The sequence below is a fragment of the Neopelma chrysocephalum genome, unplaced genomic scaffold, assembly GCF_003984885.1.
Source record: "Neopelma chrysocephalum unplaced genomic scaffold, ASM398488v2 Primary Assembly neopelma1_22b, whole genome shotgun sequence".
Lineage (NCBI taxonomy): Eukaryota > Metazoa > Chordata > Aves > Passeriformes > Pipridae > Neopelma > Neopelma chrysocephalum.
This window is the reverse complement of record NW_020897690.1, coordinates 15,289,336-15,310,010: the sequence shown is the minus strand read 5'-3', so window position 1 is coordinate 15,310,010 and position 20,675 is coordinate 15,289,336. Positions and strand designations below refer to the sequence as shown.

Sequence of the window (20,675 nt, the reverse complement as noted above, 5' to 3'; positions counted from 1 at the left end):
GGAACTTGCTCAAAAAGCGCTATGAATCTGAAAGTAGAGAATCACAACTGAACTGTGGGTGAAAAAGTAGAAAGACAGATTTTCTTCTCTTATTACCTTGGATGTATCACTGTACATGTTTCTTCAAATATAAAATCCAGATAGTTATGCCACCTTTCTTTTTTATAATGACCTATATGAAGAAGTCATATATTTATGACACTTAGTCTATAATGGCATTTTCATTTTCAGGTGGATACATTAAACCATGTGATCTATCTGGGGAGAATTTTGCCTGAAATCACTCCAAACAGCAGCTTAATTCAAACTGCTAAGTATAATGCCTCCTTCATTTATCCTCCTAAGGCAGTGAAAGAGAAATCATTTCCATTGCAGGGCCAGAGCCCCGTTTTGTTTTTCTTGATCTTGGATTTATATTTGCAGCAGCTGATCATCAGTGAGTCTTTGGTAGCTAAATTACAACAGCTCCTCTGTGTGCAGTCAGCAAGGATATGAAAGGGAGATGCTCCCACACTCCTAATCCTCCTCCTACCCAAAAAAAAAAAAAAACAACAAAAAACAACAAACCAAAGAAAAAGAAAGAAAAAAAGAAAAAAGGAGTCCTCTCCCAGAGCCAAACCTCAGTTTACACAGCATGAATCAATCTCTCCACAAGCTAGCTTCTCTTCTGGGCAGGTTTCGTGGGATCGCAATGCCACAGAAATGCAGTGGATTCGCCTTTTTTATGCCCTGTTTCTTTCAAACCCTGCACACACCCTCTCCTCTGAAGTGGGTTTATACATGGCAACACCTGTGTTATCTTAGAAACACTTTGGCCAAGAATAATCCAGCACACAGGAGCAAAATCTTTTTACACCTGCCTCCTAAGCACAGAGGCACATCTACCCTAGCCGAGTGGTTTGGAGCCAGCATCAACAGGCTTTTCTATTAGGCAATGAGGTCAAAGCAGCAACCTGGCAGGGTGCAGCCTGACAGACACTCAGCTCAGCAGAAAAGCAGGATGAGGCTTGAGAGGTACTAGGTGTAGCCAGCAGAGAAATACAATGGACAAGGCAGACTTGAAAGGGTATGAAACACATTGAAGGGAGCAGGGGAGGAGGAGAAATGCTACATCATAATGGATCTGTACTAAAGCACGCAGTAAAACACCTTTAAGGAGAGAATATCTGCAGAGGCTCCCATACTCATCGGACCTTTTAACAAGCATTTCTTAATACATTTCCTCCTCACCAAGGCTCTGTCCTATGCCATGGAAACCCAAACAGAACTCAGAGATAGCATAAAACTTCCACTTTTTCACTTCAGTCTTCAACACCTCCATTCCTGTGAGTTAAAAAACCACAAGGATTTTGTCTCAACGCCTAAACCATATTTCCCAACAGCTGTATCTGTAGGAAAAATCCACTGTGATTACTAATGCCAAAAACCATCAACTTCGCTCATCTGTTACAGATGCCTACTGTATGGTCAGGGTCCAGGACAATACTATAATGGAAGGAATACATAAACCAAAAGACATGCAGTGTGAGCAACTGTTCCTCCTTTTTTATTGCAGTGGTGGACTGGAAGAATTTTGCTTGCTACTGTTGTATTTTAATTTAGCCTTGCAGTCCCAGAACTGTGTAATAAAATGGCATCACCCGTGCCCCACCCACAACCAATAAGATGCAATGCAGGCACGGGAACACATTCTGTGTGCAGGACCTGGGTTCACACAGTCAGGATATCTGCTGTTGCATCTGCATTTGCAGAACTTACCTGTCACAGGGACATGAACTGACTTCACTTCTGGGTCTAGTAATTCTGATTTCCAAAGAAGTTTTATAAAAATATGTTAGGCCATACACAAAGAGATTTCCCACTGCAAATCCAACAGAAACGGCTTGCTGGGGTTAAAAAAAAAAAAAGGATTGATATACACAAAGTTTGGATGTGTAAATAAGGGTTTTTGAGAGGTTGCTCTGACTTGAATACCTGAGGTATTTTAGCTTTTGTAGCAGCTCAGGAACTAGAGTAAGGATATAGAAGGCTATGATTTCTGTGCTGCTTCTCTTCCAGAGGATGAAGCACTGAAGTAGCCTCCAGGTCTTTACATAAAATCCGCAGAGAGACTTTACTTCAATCAGCCACTTCCAGAGAGGAGTCTGTTTTCACCACAGTTTCAAAGGATATGAAATTTCACATAATATGCCATACACCTGGGTAAACAATCCCAAGTGTTGTTTAAGTTCATGCCTACATGAACTTAAAAGATCTGTCCTGCAGACTCGTTAACTGACCTCACTGGCTGTTGTACACAACAAGCTCAAGGTTAAAGACCAAAGCCTCAGACTGGCTAGCCCTTCCAGGCTAGCTCCCACAATCCCTAGAGATATTTAATTATGATAAATTATAAACATTTTCTCTGCATTAATAGGGCTTTTAAAAATTACTATTTAATTTATATTAAAATGCTGCATTAAATGTTCACATCTCATAAAAAACAGTGGCTACTGTCTCTCAAATCACCAGTTTGGACAGAAATGCTCCTGATTTACAAATATATAAATTAGCACAAATTAACAAAAACTGAAGCTTATGGTTGGTTTCTTCCCTAGACATGCTTTGAGCAGCACTCTGCCACAAATTTACATGAGAGCGATCCAGAGCTTTAGAAATCATTCATGGTGCCATTACCACACATCATCCATGATATTAGGAAACACTAGAAAATGAGGCACATGGGTACAAACAAGTTGAGGAGAATTAGACCAAATAGGTCCAAACACCTAAGACCTGTTTATGAAGAAAACATAATTGTTAGACAAGTGTTAAGGTATGTTGGAGAAGTGCTGTCTTCAGGAAAGTGAGCAGAACCAAATGAAATTCTGTAATACAGAGTTGCACATGGAGAGAGATCATGCAGTACATTTTCATATTTAGACCTGACATTAAACACTGGAAATGAAACCAAGAGATACTACCCAAAGCTTCAAAACTAACATGCCAGGTACAAGACTGAAGGTACAAATCAATGCAAAAATGAGCATTTTACTAATGACAAGATATTACAGACAGTAATACAAAGGCTAATTTTTGTTTTGGTTTAAAGCATGGAAGTGTATATATAAGGAAACTACAAGGAACTATCATTTAGAAAAATTCTACAAGACTCAAGTATGCAAAGTGAACTGGATAAACTATACAACTGTGTAGAGTTAGCCTGACTGCTCTCTGAATATTAGTGTCACCCCAAAGAGTTTTCTTTGCTAGTGACAAAGGCTCACAGTAAACTGCTGTACAGGGGAGATACTAATTAAAAAAAAAAATTACATTACGTAACATGTAATGTGCCTGGTGATCACAAAGAACTGCCTAAGTCTCTTCCTTCTCCATCCCACCTGCTTCACAACAGCAGTTTCAACCATCACATCAGCTATGCACCAGAACGTTTTAAATCCCCACTAGAATGGGGTGTGCTGTCTGGAGGATTTACACCAAACTACTCTGTTTTTCCATTAATGCTAAATTACAGTCATGTGTACAAAAAAGGAAAAGCAATTCCTTGCCAAAAGGCAACTAAAGAATCACACTCCTTTATTTCCCTGAAAAAAAATAGCTACCAGAGAGTAACCTCTTTTTTTTTTTTTCCTTCCCAAAATAAAACCACCCCCATGCTTGTACTTGGAACTGGGTAACATTATATGGTCTTCACACATATGCACTATTCTACCAAGGCATTAACATGTTAATTAAAACTGATAATGTTATGTCTGTGTACACATACACATGCAAATACAAGAAATATGATTGCCTTTTTCTAACAAGTTATAGGAACTCAAATTTTTTCCATATTTAGGCTAATATAGCCACTACCCAATCCTAAACTGGCTATGCTTTTTTTTAGTGGGGGGGAGGGCACTTCTGTACTTGCACAGAAACGCACTGACTGTAACTTGTTCCTTCTCTTTCACACAGATACTTAATTCTGAAGGGAAAAAAAAGGAGGGAAGACCTAGTCTAGTTGCTGGGTTGTTGAGCAGAAAAGGATTCTCAAATGGAAACAGTTGTTTAAAAATTTCTTCTTCATCCTCCCCAGAATAGGAAAGCCTGAACTCTAGACCCATCTTGTGCATCCCTCTGAAATAGCTAAGCAGTTTGTGTCTAGAAGGAAGGTTCTGTCAAAATCATCTTTATGACCCGCAGAGCCCTTTCTGACATCTAACTGAAAACCTCCCTGCCAGCCCCAAAGCCTTAACTTTTGACTGACCTTCAGTCAGACCTGGTACTGGAGTGGAATTACCAGAGGAGGATAACTGAACAGGATACAGCACCTTCATACGTTAAATCACTGCTGCGTGGGTGTCCAGACATGAGTTTGGAAAGGGTCCATCTGGGGATTTTTTTGTTTGTTTTTTTTGGGGGGGAGGTTTTGATCGTAGTTACTGCCTCGGATACCACAAACTCACTTTGTTGAGTGTAATCTTGCCAATGACAAGGTTGTCACTGGCAGGTAGGGTCACTCTAGTCAGCTGGAAGGCTTTTTTCCCTTCCATAACAAGGCTTTTTTCCCTGATCAACAAAAAAAAAAAAAAAAAAAAAAAACACAAAACCATTTGGCGACATTAGGACCCTGGTACACATATACCGTGTTTTTGCCTGTATGTATCATTTTTGCACCTGTTTATACTAGAAATTTGAATAACTTTCACCAAATTGATAAGCTTAAAAAAAAAACCCAAACAAACATGCTCTTTGATATGGAGAAATGGTGACTTGCAGAGCACATATTTACATAATCATTGGCTTAAGGTATAAAGAAATATATTAGTTTTCAATATGAAGTAAACCCAGATTCCTTGGCACTTTTCTTACAGGTCTCTTATTAATTTTTTTCCTCATGATCTTTTATTTATTGGTATTTTTCTGCTTGGCTGCTATTTAACATATATCATTTAATAATCCCTGGTCACAATTTAGGGTCTCATCCAGTCACAATCTCAACTACGTCTGACTGCAGTCAATGGTCAATACCTATTTACGTTAAAGGTGGAAATGGAATATAACCTTGGGATTATTAATGGTGTCCTTATAGTGTTATTTGCTTTTCCACAGATCTTTTAGTGTTTTTCACTTATCTCTGTAACTAAATACTGCCAGCAATCTCCTTGCCCTTGCAGTCATTTTCCAATTGCACATCTTAATAAAAAACACCACACAATGACAATTTATAGATACAGCCTGTACTTTCAATGAAAACAAGTTGGCAGTCACTCCACAAATAAAAATCCTCATGGCTCCACAACTTTCCTTTGAGTCACTGGTAAAGAGCAACTAGATGCTAGAAACTCTGAATAACCCATACACCCACGCTACATGCGACCAAAGAAGATCATTTCCCAGCAGACATTTGTGGACTCATTACTAACGATCCAGCTGCTAATTTAGCATCTGCTCTTGCTCTCGGGTTACCAGTAGGTCCCTCCCTACCCCACAACCCCGCTCTGAATGGGTCGTACTCACGCACAGCTTTGCTTCTTTAAAATACACGGGTATATTTAGAAACAGTAAGCGACTTTACACGATAAGGAACAAGCACAGTTCAGATTAAGTAGGTAAATTAAACTCAATCAAATTAATCAAAAGCAGGCTTCATAAAACAAAAGTCCTTTTGATTTTGTCATCTCAGGAAAGATTTGAAAGGGGGAAAAAAGCTTTTTATATTAAGAGTTTATCTGTAAGAAAAACTCCTCATTTTTACCCTCCTCTTACCCTAAAAGGTCACTTGCCTCAGTTTATTTAAACTAGAATGTCTAGAAACCAAAACTTGAAAGATATGACATGTATTTTTGTTGTATAAAGTGAAAAATCTTTATTTTTTCAAGTGTACTTTTTTCAAAATTGGATTCAGTCATTAAAACATTAATTTTGCAGCAAAGATGAAAGTAAACTGCCACCAGTAAAGTTCTGAACTTTCACTCAAGACTAAGTCAGTTTTGTAGACAAAAAAGGTCCCTGCTCTTTGTATATTACATTTAATTTCATTACTAAAACTGAACTTCATGACTTATATAACTGTATCACAAAGTTACACAACATTCACTTGTTTTGATTATTAAGAAGTTTTGGGATGGGGTGAAAAAAGTAATGTACTGAAGTACTAAATCAATACAACTCCATCTACTCAATCTGTACGTACAATTTTTTTCACATTGTGACAATGTACATGCAAATGGCACTCTGTGACAAAAATAACAATGCACTGAAGTACTAAATGCTATTTAGAAAGGAAAACATTTTCACTGTAAAAAAATAAGTGCATTAACACGTGCTCAGTTCTCTCATTTAAGTGTTCCTTGAAATACTGTTCTAATATATTTCTTTATGCAAATAGTAATAAAGATGACACATTATGAATTACAGACTGACTTAAACACAGACACATATTCAAATATCATAAATGAATTGATGGCAATATTCAGATCTGTAACCAGAGGTCACATGTCTTGTTATCAGTTTTATATAATTACAAAGGTGTGTAGCAGAATACACTCATATTGTCTAAGCTTGAAAATATCTAAAATTAGACTGAGAAAAATTAGTAATTTTACTCTTGCCTAAATTCACCTATAAGCCTAAATCTACAGGGTTTAGGTGTTTCTTATAACACACTGGTTGTAAAATTTTTATTCAAATGTAAAACTTTATGATTATTACTATGCTTATACAAGTTAACTTGTTAGTTCATGCATAACATTTCTCCCCTCTTTTTTATTGCAGCACAGGAACCCCCAAGTGAGGGAAGACAGCTGAGAGAACTGAAAGATGTCAGGAAAAAAAAAAAAAGACAAGTGGCTTGAGGAAAGTGATTTACATAGCTGTGGACTCCTAAAACTTTTCTTTACCATATGTCCAGCTGTGTCTTCAGACACACTCCCTGCTCTGCTCAGTTCTTGACTTTCTGGGCCAATGTCAGTGGTAAGGACAGCTTAGAAGACCAAAGTGCTGCTTGAAGCCTACCTGGAGAGTCACAGCTCTGACGAGAGATACAGGCTTGCAGAGGAGACCTGAAAGGACCAAAGAGCACAAGACCAAGCAGAATGTGGCTGTCAGATGGCAAGCCATGGCAGAGGGAGCTCCTTCCAATGCTTTTATAGCGCAGTCCCCAAACAGCGATAACTTTACTCCAGGTACAAATTCAAGTATGCGGTTCTGCTCTTCTGTCATGCCACAAAATTAGAAACTTGCTAGAGAGAATTAAAAAAAAAAAAAAGACCAGGAGGAACAGACTTAACTATCAAGGGACAGTTTCATTTTTTCCAAGCGTTTTCTCCAAGTGAGATATATTTACTGTGAGCTCCCAGGAATGTACATGTACTTTCTGACAATTTAAAAAAAAACCCAAAAAAACCATGAAGATCCGAACTCCTCCACTTGTGAAATCTCCAGGCACAATTGCCAAACCACAGAAACACGCTCACTGTGCTATACAAGCCAGCAGAGAATTTCAGGCAATTTTGAGTCTGCATCAGGTGTCAACGCGGCTGGACCGTAATATGCAGCAATAAAAACGATAACCGTCAGTCCTCATCTTTCACATGTATCTGGAGGAACACAACAGAATCACCCCCTACATACAAAGAGTTTCATCGGGGAACAGTTAGTTTCCCTGTGTATGGAAAATTTTATAATATATAAGCTTGCATGGTCTGTCAGATCATTATCCTCATAAATCCATCCATGACTGCAACATTCGTTCAAAGTAAACAGATTGCAGAACAATTCTGGAAGGAATGCCACAGCTGTATGACACAGTGGACGTGCTGGGTCCATAAGCAAGGTCCCATATAGTAGCATTTATTTCCAATATTAATCAACATGTATTGCCCAAACCACAGTTTTGAATCTTCCATCTGCAACTCAGTGAGAAATATGAACACATTAATTCAGAGATACAGTACCCTTTTCAAAGATTCCTAAAATAGTCACACATTTCCTTTTAAATGCCAAAAGAGCTTACCAAACCAGCTAGATGAAAGAAGAAGCTATTTCTTTCTATGAGCAGTAAAACAGACCAGTGCCATGTGCTTTTCTCCCTTGTGCTACCCACAGGTAAGAAGGCTTTCTACCAAGACTGCCTGTCCTCAAGGACTAGAGCTGTGCATGAGCATATACACTCTAATCCTTCCTCAATTCCAAGCAGTTGCACATGTACCACTCACACATCACACAAAGAAGTCTCCAAAGCAGCTCCCATGTGGACCTCTCTAAGCCTACATAATTCAAGTCTGAAGAATTGAGGTCTTTTCTATGATAAGCACTATGGAACAAATCAACAGACACCTCAGAAGGCACAAAGGAACACAAAGTCTCCAATCCACTTATTTCCCCAAATTTTGTAAGAAAAACTATCTGGTTGCTGGAAGATAAGAGCTACTTTTAGTTTCTTAACTGCATAGTTACTATAGTACAATTGAATGCCTCTGAACTTACGGGTTTTTTTCTACAGGCAGTGATAGTTTCCTCTGTAAAATGAAGAAATAGCATAGAAAATTGAGAAAAGTCTCTCTAGGGAGTTTTGAGCTTTTAACCATAAATAATACTTGATATAAGCACTTTAGTGCAGGAAAACCCCTGCTGCCGATTTGGGGTTTTGTCTTCAAATAAACAATGCTTATGAAAAGATTTATAAATATTTGAATACTGTTGCACAGATATAGCCAGGTGCTAAGCGGGGCATGAGGGGTTTCTTTGCAATCTGAGCTTTCACATCATGTTTTCTCAAGTAACTCTGCCTACCCCTTTCCCAGTCAAGCTGGGAAGGAAAATCTTCACGCTAGCGACATGTTTGTTACCATGTGCTCAGAAAACAAAAAGTAGTAGCCTAGGTTATTTCTTCGAAATTAATCAAAAGTCTGAAGTACAAAAGATGATCTGTAAAGGAGAAGCAAGAGAATGTATTTCCCCTTTTCAGCTGTTTGGATCATTCATTGAAGGGTTGATCTGTACTGGAGGCTGATGTGTATGTCCTCTCAAATGATGGCAGAAGAGAGCTCGGTCTGCTATTCGAATCTGGCACCTAAGTTTTGCACACAGAGACTACTTGCTTAATATTTTATATACAGAACAGAATTTTTTATCTTGTAACAATACAGGTAAGTGGGAATTTACATTAAAAAATAATGACTCAAAACTCTTTATACATACACCACTTTTATTGAAAGATAAGCTCAACTCACCAACAAAAAATTAAATTATATAAATTTTAAAAAATTTCCATGTTGCCAATTTCTTCCCAGGTAAATTTCAGCTAAATTGTAAAATATGAAATAGTTTAAGACCTTTTTTCCTCTCTATCACTTCAATATCAAACTGAATTTAAAAATCTGAAATTATTCTCAGGTAGCAAATTAGTATATAAATAATTGGCAATGCACAGCAAGCAATATTTCTTTCCAAGTAACTCCTTATGAAAATGAAGCAGCATGGGGAATTTACGGTGCTTTTTATGGCAAGAAATCCATGGTATCTGTATAAACAGGTTTTATTCTTCAGGCAGTTTTGTATGTGTAAAATACTTTCCAGTAGACCTGGATCTTTCTAATAGGAGAAAGTATGGTATTTAACCACTTGAATGCAAAGAGATTTCATTCCAAAATAACTATGGCTAATTTGATAATACACAATAATAAACAAGAAACAATTTTTATAATGAGATACCGAATTTTTGTTACTTTAACATAAAATATAAACCTGAACCCCCTTGGAGCAGCAAGATTATTGTGCACTCACATGTATTTCACTGATCTGCCCAAGCGAAGGCCATGTTGGTCCCTTTCACACCTGTTTTACGCAGGAGCAGACCCAGAGATTTCAGCCAAGCTGCTTGAGATTTGCACACAGCCTGGCAAATGAAACACAGAAAAACCAAGCCACACAGGGCCCTCAAGAACTGAATAATAAGGCAATGGGAGCGTAGTCATGCCCAGTCTCTTCCATGCTAAAGAGATCAAATAAATTCAAGCTGCTTCAGAGCAGTTGATCAAAGTACCATTTCCAATATTGCATTAAACAATTAGCCAGTGCTTTTGCTGCTCTTTATTCTCTGGCAAGTGCAAGCAGACTCTCCAACTCTGTCCCAACAGAGTCCAAGATAGACTTTGAGTCTGCCTAGCCCCTAGTAGTCATTTTGTACAATACTACACTAACAGCCTTAAAAAAAATTAAAAACAAATGAACAAAATTCCAAACCAACCAAAAAAGAAGTGTTTCTAAGAAAAAATGAAATCCCTGGTTTCTCTTATATGAGGCTGGAAGACAGTAAACCATAAAAAATTTAGAAAGAAAACACTACATCTGAGCCAGGAGAGGGAAGACTCTGTGTTTTGATCCTGGCATCAAGTGCTAATATACCCTGAGACATTGTTTATTACTTGTGAAACAAAACTACTAAAAGTAAAGAAATAAAATAGCAGCTTGTATCCACTGATATTCAAATAGTTCCAGTATTCACAATTTGCTTTCTTCAGAAAGACAAATTCCTGACCAATTCCTGTTCTTCAGAAGAGTAATGTTTCCTGACAGCTGTGAAGTTGAAAACTGAGTAAATACTCGTTGCAGAATAACTGATTGCTCTTTCAGGAAGGTATTCTCTTGTTTCTCACAAATCCATCTAAGAATTGGAAGGGGAATTCAAGTATTTGCTTAGAAGTTAGGATAAAAAGCAACTTTACTGTCATCATGACATGGTTTAAAGATCAACATACAGTTCCAGGGTTGTGCTTAGGTAGTCTCTTTCTAGATAGTTTTACAAAGTTGGTACAATCTACAAGACTTGAGGTGAAGGGAAAAAAAACCAGCCAATTAAATTTATTACTTAAAGTTGCAGTATAACTTTTTATCCTTCTCCTACATACACAGGAATTTGGAAAATCCACAAATCTCTGAATTTAAGATAAAATTCTGTTCTGTAATTACCCACGTAAAACATGAGGTTTTTTCTATTTTAATTTAAAGTTTGATCTGGACTCTCTATCAATCACACATGGATACATCCATGGTTGTCTCACAATGGAAAAGCTAGGTTTAATAATAATAAGTAATTCCACATTAGCACATTATATTCAGGAATAACAGATGCAATCTGAAGATAGCAATCCTGTATTTACTAATGTAAGCACAGGAGTAAAAATATCTTCTGGTTTACAAAAGACCTGATGGAGTTAGAGAATGACTTCCTGTACACTCTGGTTTATCCCTATCATCCACTAGTTGGCCTGGTCTCATGCAAGTCTGCTATGACATACAGCCCAGTGCTGGAGAATCCACAGCTTCTCTGGGTAAATAAGGGTTTGGGATTCACTGAGGACAGAAAATGGTCCTAGTTTGTCCTCCGCTGAACAAGTCCCTACCCAGGGAATGAAGCTGTGCAACAGACTTTAAGGAGCCATAAAACAAGACTGCATGTCTCCAAAAGACTGTAAGAAGACCGTGTGTCTCAAAAAGCACAAGTTTATGCACATCTGACATCGTAACATTATTTTAGCATGCAATGCTGGTCTGTGTTGCTATGAGGTGACCAAGTGACTCTCAGTTCAATACAGGCAAAGAAACACAGATAATTAAAAGCAACCAAAATAAATAACTGTGTTAATTACAACATCAGCAATTTAGCAACATGATCTGACCTATATGTAGCTGTATTTAACAAATTGGTGAAGTCAGTCTTAGGAGAACCTGAAGGTGTCACAGTACCAAGATTTTAATCATGGCAGAAGCCAAAGGCTGTCCTTCCCAAAAACAAAGTCCAGTCCTACAGGGAGCATTCGTACGAACGGCCACGAGCAACACCACCAGCTCTGTTAAAGCAGAGAAAACTGTGCTGACACTGAAACATGAGCTGTACCCCCAGGGAACCCAGCAGTAATTTATTTGGTATCCATAAAAGTGTAGGCTTGGTACCAAAAGTACCATCAGAAGGTATTCAAAAGAAAACAGAAAAGTAAAACTAAACTCAAAACCACAAAAAGAAACAGAAGGAATCTGGATCCAGACCAAGATATTCCCTCCTCAACACCCTGAACCATTGCTGTGACGTTCAGAAATAAAGCACTGCCACAGGAGCAGAGATGGAAGAAAAGCACAGAAAACAGTTTTTTCTTCCCATTTGTCTGAAACTTTTTATTGATTTTGGAGACTCCCCTCATGGCAAACTCAGACAAAAACAGAAGGAAAAATACATGTCCTGTGCACAGTGAAATCAGACATGCCACGCTTGATGTATTTACCTAGGTGGTGTTTTTGCTTCATATGCAAGATACCAACCTCAAACATAAAAAGAAAAATGCAGAAAGAAAAGCCATCTAAGCACAGAAGTTAGAAAAAATGAAATAATATATTTTATTATAAAATAAGTTGGATTTTTTGTTCATGTTTTTGGAACCTACTAAAGCAGGGAAAAAGTAATTGTTGTTATGCCACAAAATAACTCTACACAACAAAAATAAAAGATGAGTATTTTTAAGGGTCTTGAACAGAATTCACTATTTTATTTTCTCTTATCTCAGAAAGTCACTGCCATAGCACCCAGCAGACCTCCAGGGCGAGCACTGGAGAATGCCCGCTGTGAGATGCATGGGGCGGGAAGGAAGAGACAAGTTTTTAAAAGAAAAGTAATCTAGATGATATAAAACAGAGCTTTCCTCTTGTGTCCCTGGAGAAGTTGACAAAGATGATTCTGCAGCTGGTGGTTCTTATGTACACTACAGCATGGGAACCTCACACAGCTTCAGAGGGCAAACTCCTGCTCAAATACCAAGAAGAAACCATCTCAGTCCCTAAAAAAAAACCCCTACCTTTTCAGAGAAAAGGTGGACTGGCAGACTAAGCGGAACAGCCTGGGAGATGGTGACAACCGACAATCAATGGTGCGTTCATACTCAGGCCCTTGAAAACTATGAAAGTACATCATCAACCAGTAACGATACCCATTTTAAATCTCTACGTATTTGTGTGGCCTTAAAAAAAAAATCATTCATTATCTTTGGTTACTGAAAAACAACAGAGCTCTGCCCTTTTGGCTCAACTTCACAATAAAACCTCAGTAACACCTGATCAGATCAACACTCCTTTATATAAATAAAACCCAACACACGGGAAAGGGAAGCAGGTATGGCAAACAGAGAGTTATACTGCTTGTTAGTCGCCCTTGGTGAAAACGTAAAGTAATACTTATCTGATTAAGTAATTTTGGATTGGTACTTACTGTTGAACCTTACATTATAGCTATATTTAGAACATCGATAACACAAAATGTAATTTTCTTGCTCAAGCTCCATAACAGAGGGATGACTTTGCACCTTATCTGTTTATTTTGTTGAGTAAACGAAGTTTTCATTGTTAGTACCACAAAATAACCGTGGCCCAGAAAGACTGTATTTTCTCTAGCCTTTGAATCACTAGTTAAGAGCTTGCTATAGAAGCACCAGCTCCAACACAACTTCAGGAATACTGAGGCTTACATCTGCCTGACTTCCTGCTTGAAGGAAACAGGAAGACTCCAGGCAGCGGGGTGGTCCTGGCAATTCAGTTTAGTAAAAGCTACTGCGGGTTTAATCCTCAGCCCTTCCTGTGCCAAGTAGGGCCTTGAATGTGGGGTTTCTGTCAGATATCTCCCTCATTACCTAGGTGCTGATTACTTAGGTGAGGGACTCTCCATCACACCTTACTGAGCTGTTCCACTTTGCATACACCACGCCAACACTGAGAGAATAAGAGGCAGAACAACTCACAGACAAGCCTTAAATACTTATGCACAGGTATTATTCACCTTTAATGAAACAAGACACTGGAGAACACAGAACCAAACACAAAAATGCAGTCTATCTACTGCAGATCTGCAAGTACCTGGGGGCAGCCTATACCACTTCATTTCCACCTTTCTACATGCTTTAATGATGTTAAAAAGAAAAAATAAGTATATCTGGGTTGTAGAATTTTCTGACTACTAAAGAAAGCTTTGTAACTCACATTTCATCACTGAAACTGTCAAAGGAGATTGCCAACTCTCTTCCATACAACATATCCCAAGGAACACACAAAATACAGTTTAACATGCAAATATCAGTTTGAACTTACAGGGTCAGGAATAATAAATTATATTTTTTGCCCCATAGACACTCTGAATCTGGAACCTATAGTAAGAACAAAGAAACATGAATAGAAAAACCATTCTCAATCCATTTTCTTTCCCATTCCTCTTGTTATGACAATTAGTCTGCACAAAAGCATAGCACCTGAGGCAGCTCATTATCTGGGGGATTAATGAAACTGAAAAGACATTGTTTCTGGTGCCAGGGGACTAAAGTGGGCATGAGATGCTGTGTGTCAGCACCATCGTGGCACAGCCCTGCCACACAGCTTTGTGACTCACTCATTGGCATGGGTTAAGTCCCTGGCTCATCACTCTGACACTCTCATGCTGAAACTATGACAACAATACACTATTCCCAGCATCACTTATTTAATGATAAGCAGCCTGGCTCAATGGGCAACTAACAGCTCTGGAAACACTCTCTATATTAAGAGAATTAATATATTAATAAAGGTTTAATTTCTATTAGCTGAAAATGCAGCTATTTTTCAAAGATCCTTAAAGCATAATTTTAGCTAGAAACACAGATTTTAAGTGTTTTCCCATTCCTTGTTTCTAATGCAGGAGCTGGCTTAAACTGCTATGGAGAAACCAATTTCTAAAGGCCCCTCAATCTCTTAGAAGCAGCATTAAAGTGTGAAAACTGTCAATTTTCATGGAAATCACAATGCCAGAGCAACACAAAAAGCTGCAGCATACAGAACACAGTCGTTGCCAGAAAATCAAGTGTTTGCTGATGCTAACAGAGTAGCTAAAGGCCAGGCACAGGGGGATACTTGTTAAGGCACTGAATTGTGATTCAGGAGAAGTGAGGTACTTCCCTAACTCTGACACAGACCTCCTGGCTGCTTTTGGAGCTGGTCATGTAAAAGTGTTTACACTTTTGCCTATATAAATAACATGGACTCTCCTATGTGTATTTCTTTAACTCAAATTAATATTGTTAGGAAGTCTTCATAAGTGCTTGTAAGATGATTCAGGTCTGTGACAACAGAAGTCTACATGAGGACAGATGTTTAAGAATGAATACACATATTCAAAAGAACTCTCATTCCTTTGAAGGCAAAAAAAATTCCATTCATTCTGGCAATAATCACGCACTGTGATCTGAACTAATTGGTAAAAAGAAATATATCACATCTCTAGCCAGATTAACTACACAAAAAGCAGTCATGTATTTACTGAACTGACTTCAATATAAATATTTAGGAAGTTGTTTTTCTGTAATGGTTAGCATAATCTAAAAGTCTACCCATAAGAGTGCTCAAAATGTAATTAACCCTCCCCCTTCTCTAATGCAGCATCCTGAAATTGGTGCAACCAGCCCAGATAGGATGGTAAGTAAAATCTGTCCTATCAAAATGTAGTGCTACCTCCTGAGGAGCAGTGAAGTGATTCCATGAAGACTAGCAATTTGACCGAGACGTAAATTTACATGAGCAAAACCTGCAGAAAAATGAATCTGTAATTACAAGGGAAAGAATATGAAGAACAACCAAGGCAGATGAAAGTAGGAAAGAGAAGGTTCAATTTCATCTAAGAGTGGCAGGAGTGGCATAAAAGAGCAAGATAAAAAAGTATAAAAGCTATTCATGGGAAAGAAAATAATGGGAGATGACTGGGAGATGGGGAAAGTCAAAACAAACCCTGAATATTTAGACAGTCCAGAAATGAAAGAAATTTTACAAAGCCTTCTATTTCATTGTCTACTCTGGTACATGACTAGCAGATTTCTGAGAGAAAGGAAAAAAAAAAAAAAGGGGAAAGTAAGATATAAGAAATGGGAAGCTGGAATTCAGAAAGAACAGCTGTCAGGACTGGATTGCATTGCATTTATCTCACCATTTAGTATACTTTTACAGTTAGTATCCTTATCTTCAGCGATCCTGACATATTAGTCATGACTGAAAATACAAATCTCTTACAAATCTCTTAACAGTTATATTCACATGGAGTTGCAAAACAAAGTAAAAATTTCCTTGTTTCATTCTTTGCAATAGCAAGCACAATTCTTCTGTTACTGTTACCAGAGTTTTATTTAATGTGATGTCTCTCCACTGACATGGAAAGCAATACTTTGGACCCAGACTGAGAGGAAGATAGGGCTAATGTTGATTGTGGTGCCAGAAAAATGCATCACAGGGAAGCTCCTTGTCTCAGGTGCACACATATGAAGTGTTGACTGAATTCTGCAGGCGTGGTGCAGATACAAATGGGGACAGAACATGAAGGACAATCCCAAAAGCTCTAGTGTCAGTCTTGCAACTGGTCAAGGCAGCAATCTTCAAAGTTGGTACTATGCAAAGACAGAACAAGTGGCAATGGCTTTAAGCTAAAAGATGGTAGGTTTAGGTTAGATATTAGAAAAAATACTTGACTATGAGGGTGGTGAAGCACTGGAACAGGCTGCCCAGAGAAGCTGTGGATCCCCCCATCCCTGGTGTTCAAGGCAGGTTGAATGGGACTTTGAGCAACCTGGCCTAGTGTAAGGTGTCCCGGCCCATGGCAGGGGAGTTGGAATGAGATGATCCCTTTCAATCCAAACCACTCTATGATTCTACCATATTGCTACTCTACATTTCTAATTGCAGTAATTGCGCTTTGCCATCCACTACTCTGCACATTATACAGAAATAGGGGTTCTGCATGTAAACATTACTGATGTTTCACACTGTCTACCTAACTTCCAGGGTCACTTCAATCCAGCAGTAGGTGTGCTAATGTGTGCCTGTATTTATTAGTACTATAAGGCCCTGTGAGATAGGGAAGGACATTGAAGCACAGAAAATAAAGGTCCTACTTAAAGAAAGAGCTCCTACCTCCAGTTTAACATAGAGGCTTTCCCCACATTTGCCAGACTTCAGCAGAAGCTTTTCTGTGCTCAGACATAAAGGCATGGAGATAGACCCACAAACTGCTGGCTTCTGTGGGAGATGGAGATGCCTACAGTGAAAGGGGAAGATGCTCTGCCCTCTGCAAGGCTCCTAAAAGAGCAGAAAAGAACTGATCCTGTAAGTTCTCATTTTAGGCTTTAGCCTGTTGTACCACTTATGACCAATGCATGTCTGTTATGACATATTATGGTCAAAAAAGTAACCAATCAAGACACCCAGAGAAGTTTATCTCTGCTCTCCCTACTGAAATAACGGGAGATGCAGACACTAAGGTAGTAGATTTTAAAATCGTGCATTTCTGTCTTTTAGCTTCTGTTGCATGATCACAGAGTAAATCCTAATTTCTGCTGATGCCACTGATTGTCTTAAATTCACCTTCATAAGCTAAAAAAAATAATTAATTAAATAAAGCACTATGGATTTGGTAAAGCTTTAAAAAACTCATGCCTAGCAATTAGTAATAATAAAATTCTTGGTGCTGAAGTCTACCATTGTTTTTTGAAACTGAGAAATGGGGAAAACCCTGCAACACCAGCACAAATTGCAGTTTTCCTTTGCCATTTAAAACAAAAAAACCCACAACAGTATCCTCCTTTTAAATGTATGATTCTCAAGCAGCCATGCCATGAAACACACAGTCAACTTATTTGTCTATGCACACAGCAAAGCTGCTCTACCCTGCACCAAATGATACATTAAATTTGTTCACTGTTTAACAAGGAAAACTCATAATGTTGCTGTTAATGATTTACATAGAGACAAAACAGCTCTGCCTAAATTTTGTTAAAAATTATGAAGCTGCAGTCATTTTAACCTCTCTTTCATAACTGCAAGCTAACCCAATCAATAAGCTGGAACCATGTATAGCATTTCTTCTGCCATGAAAGGAAGGTATTTTTGTCACAACAGACTTAACAGCCAAAGGTCTCCAGGCACACTCCACAGAGGCAGCTCACGTCTGGATTAACATGGGAACCAAAAAGGACAGACAAAGCTGTCCTCTTGCCACACTTGCCTGACCCTAGCAGATTTCGTCATTGAGCAAGTAAAATCTGATTAGAGCCCAAATATCCACTGATATCCAATATGGATGTTAGCAACTCAGGGAATTATGAACCATTCAGTGAAGCCCCCTGTAACAGCACTGACATATCCAGGCTGGGAACCTGTGACTTGCAAGAAAAGGCAACAAGAAGTATTTCAAGGCTGAAATTCAGAGCTCAGATAAGACAGACGGGCAGTCCCCCCTTGGTGCACATGACAGTGCTGCCATCAGCTTCCACAGGAGCAGACTAGCACCCACACATTTTGTTATACAGTATCACAAGTGCATCTGCACCTTACAATTGGATTCATCTCCTTGAGCCATGTCACAAGCAATCTGAAGTTAATACAGTTACCATAATTTTTGTTCCTGTTTGTGATATCCGAGTCTGTCTGCGGATAAGTTTACACAGATGAAACTGGTTACAAAGGATTCAGGAGTTTTGTTCAGAAACGCCCCCAGACTCCAGTGTTCATCTCTGAGATGCACTAAGGACACGTTCCCACTTCAAATTCAAACTCTTTAATGAATCTTTGGATTTTTACAAACCAAGACAAATTTTTAAACAGCACTGCATCTGAGTTACTCTTCAAAGCACACATGTAAATTGGCACCAGAAATGATCTCTTCATCAGAATTTTAGAAAGTAGCTATACCATTACATTAACTAAGTACACAGAGGGGCAGGCACCTTCTATGTACTGCTTTTCCTGGAAGCCTAAAAGGTCATGATCAAAAAGGCTGACTTGCAACTGGAATTAAACATTTTATTTACAAAAGAGAAGCAAGCTATGTCACGCTCTGCAAGTCAAAGAAACATGGCACACACCGTTTCATTACCACAGCACTAGCAACGGCATCTTCAACCACTGCTCCCTGTACTACTTTCTGTTTTAGGCACTACAAGGTTCCCTATCAAACCCAAACTAAGGAAACAAAACTACTGTAGCCCACTAGCACATACTTTAAAGCTGTTTCCTACTTCGTTGAAAATAAATTTATGACCTAAACATTAGAACTAAAAATAAAAACGCAGCTGAAGCAATCACAGTCTCTTTCAGTCCATACAGACAGTGTGAAGTAGAGCAGTAAATTGCTGCAAGAAGACAGAACAGTTCTTAAAACTTGCCCAGCTTCTACTCTGACAAAAGGGATCACTTAGGACCTCAGCGTGGTGTTGCTTTCGTCGTTTAATTAACGGACTAATAAATTCACTGCTGGCACACTCTTTATTTGTCTCTTCTCTTGAGAAACTCCAAACCCACCCGTGGTTTACACTAGGACTGACTACTATTTAGCAACAGTACTGCGAGAGCGGTGCCTGTCACCAAAGCCAGGAAGAACTGGGAACAGCGTCTGCAGGTGCCCTGTGTCCGGCCGGCACTGCGGTCACCCACCAACTTCGGACAAGTTTCGGCGTTTTTAATGCGCGGTTGGCAGCGCTTTTCCTTCCTCTGCCACGGCCGTGCGGTGGGGCCGAGGGACCCACAGCTGGGACGGCTGAATAAACCTTTCAAAGGCTTTTGGCAGCTGCGTGCTGGCGCTCGGGTGAGAATCTCTGCGGCCGCGGGGGCTGCTCCAGACCCTCGGCCGGACGGGTCCGTCCCCGGCTTCCTCCCCGGCTGGTGGTACGGCTTCCAGCCCCGGCGGCCCGGGTCGGGAGCTGCAGGCGGCGGCTGCCTGCCGTCCCGAGCAACCTCCGCAGGAATAACCCCCGAACCCAATCCGCTCTCCGTTCTCGCACCCGGAGGGGCAGCGCCGGCAGCCGGGCCGGGGCGCCCCTCCCGCAGGGCAAAGGCGAAGCAGGCACTTTCTCCCACTCCTGACCTTTCTGCACCCCAGCTCACCGCCCGCCGTTCCCTGCTCCCCGCTGTGCCCCCTCTCCCCACGGGCTGCACTCAGAGCGGGCCGGGCGCCGACACCTGCGCGCCGGCTCCGTCTCGCCGCCCCGAGAGGGAAGGGAGGCAGGCGGGAGGGAGGGAAGACACCGAGGCCCGCCGGCCAGCACGGCCGCTGTCGCCGTCCAGAGCCGCTCCTCCCATGCAGGCGAGCAGTGGCCGGCCGGGCCGGGGTCCCGGCAGGAGGGAGGCTTACCCGGTGGGAGGCTTGCTGGCCCCGGGGCGCACGAGGGTCTCCATGGCCGGGCCCTCGTCACCACTTCTTAAGGGACGGGCCGGTCCAAGACGTGATCCCGCAGCGGGGCAGCGCCGAAGGTCGGAGGCGGGGGTACCGAGAGGGAGGGAAAAGAGGAGAGCAGAGGAGTGAGAGCCGCCCTCGCCCCCTCCCTCGCCCCCACCTCCCCCGCTCTCCGCCCCGCCGCCGGGCGGCACTGCCCGGGCTGCGCCGCCCACGGCTGCCCAGCCCGGCCAAGGGCGGGGATGCCCTGCCAGGGCGGCCCCCGCCCGCCTTACCGGGCCGACAGGGAAGCTACGCCGCACCGCGGGCACTGACAGCTCGGCTGCCCGGCCAGATCACGGCAGGGCACGGCGGGGCTCAGCTGGCCGCTGCCTGGGCAGCCCGGGGGTGCGGGGGCGCTGCGAGCCGGTTTCCATGTGACTGGCCGGCACAAACGCAAACACGACCGCCGCCCCCGCAGGCACTGCCG

The 20,675-nt window shown here is 40.7% G+C and overlaps 1 protein-coding gene across 3 annotated transcripts in view; it reads right to left on the bottom strand.

Annotated features, from left to right (window-relative positions):
* LOC113966181 (protein cordon-bleu-like) overlaps positions 1-20,377 on the bottom strand; it is a 116,110-nt gene extending 95,733 nt beyond the window's left edge. For 2 of the 3 annotated variants that reach the window (XM_027680544.1, XM_027680551.1), the window contains exon 1: positions 20,165-20,377. In XM_027680544.1, coding sequence (XP_027536345.1) covers positions 20,165-20,208 — 44 coding nt within the window. In that variant the 5' untranslated portion in view covers positions 20,209-20,377. The remainder of the gene's footprint in view (positions 1-20,164) is intronic. The other variant, XM_027680559.1, reaches the window with a different exon arrangement.
* Positions 20,378-20,675: the final 298 nt, after the last annotated feature.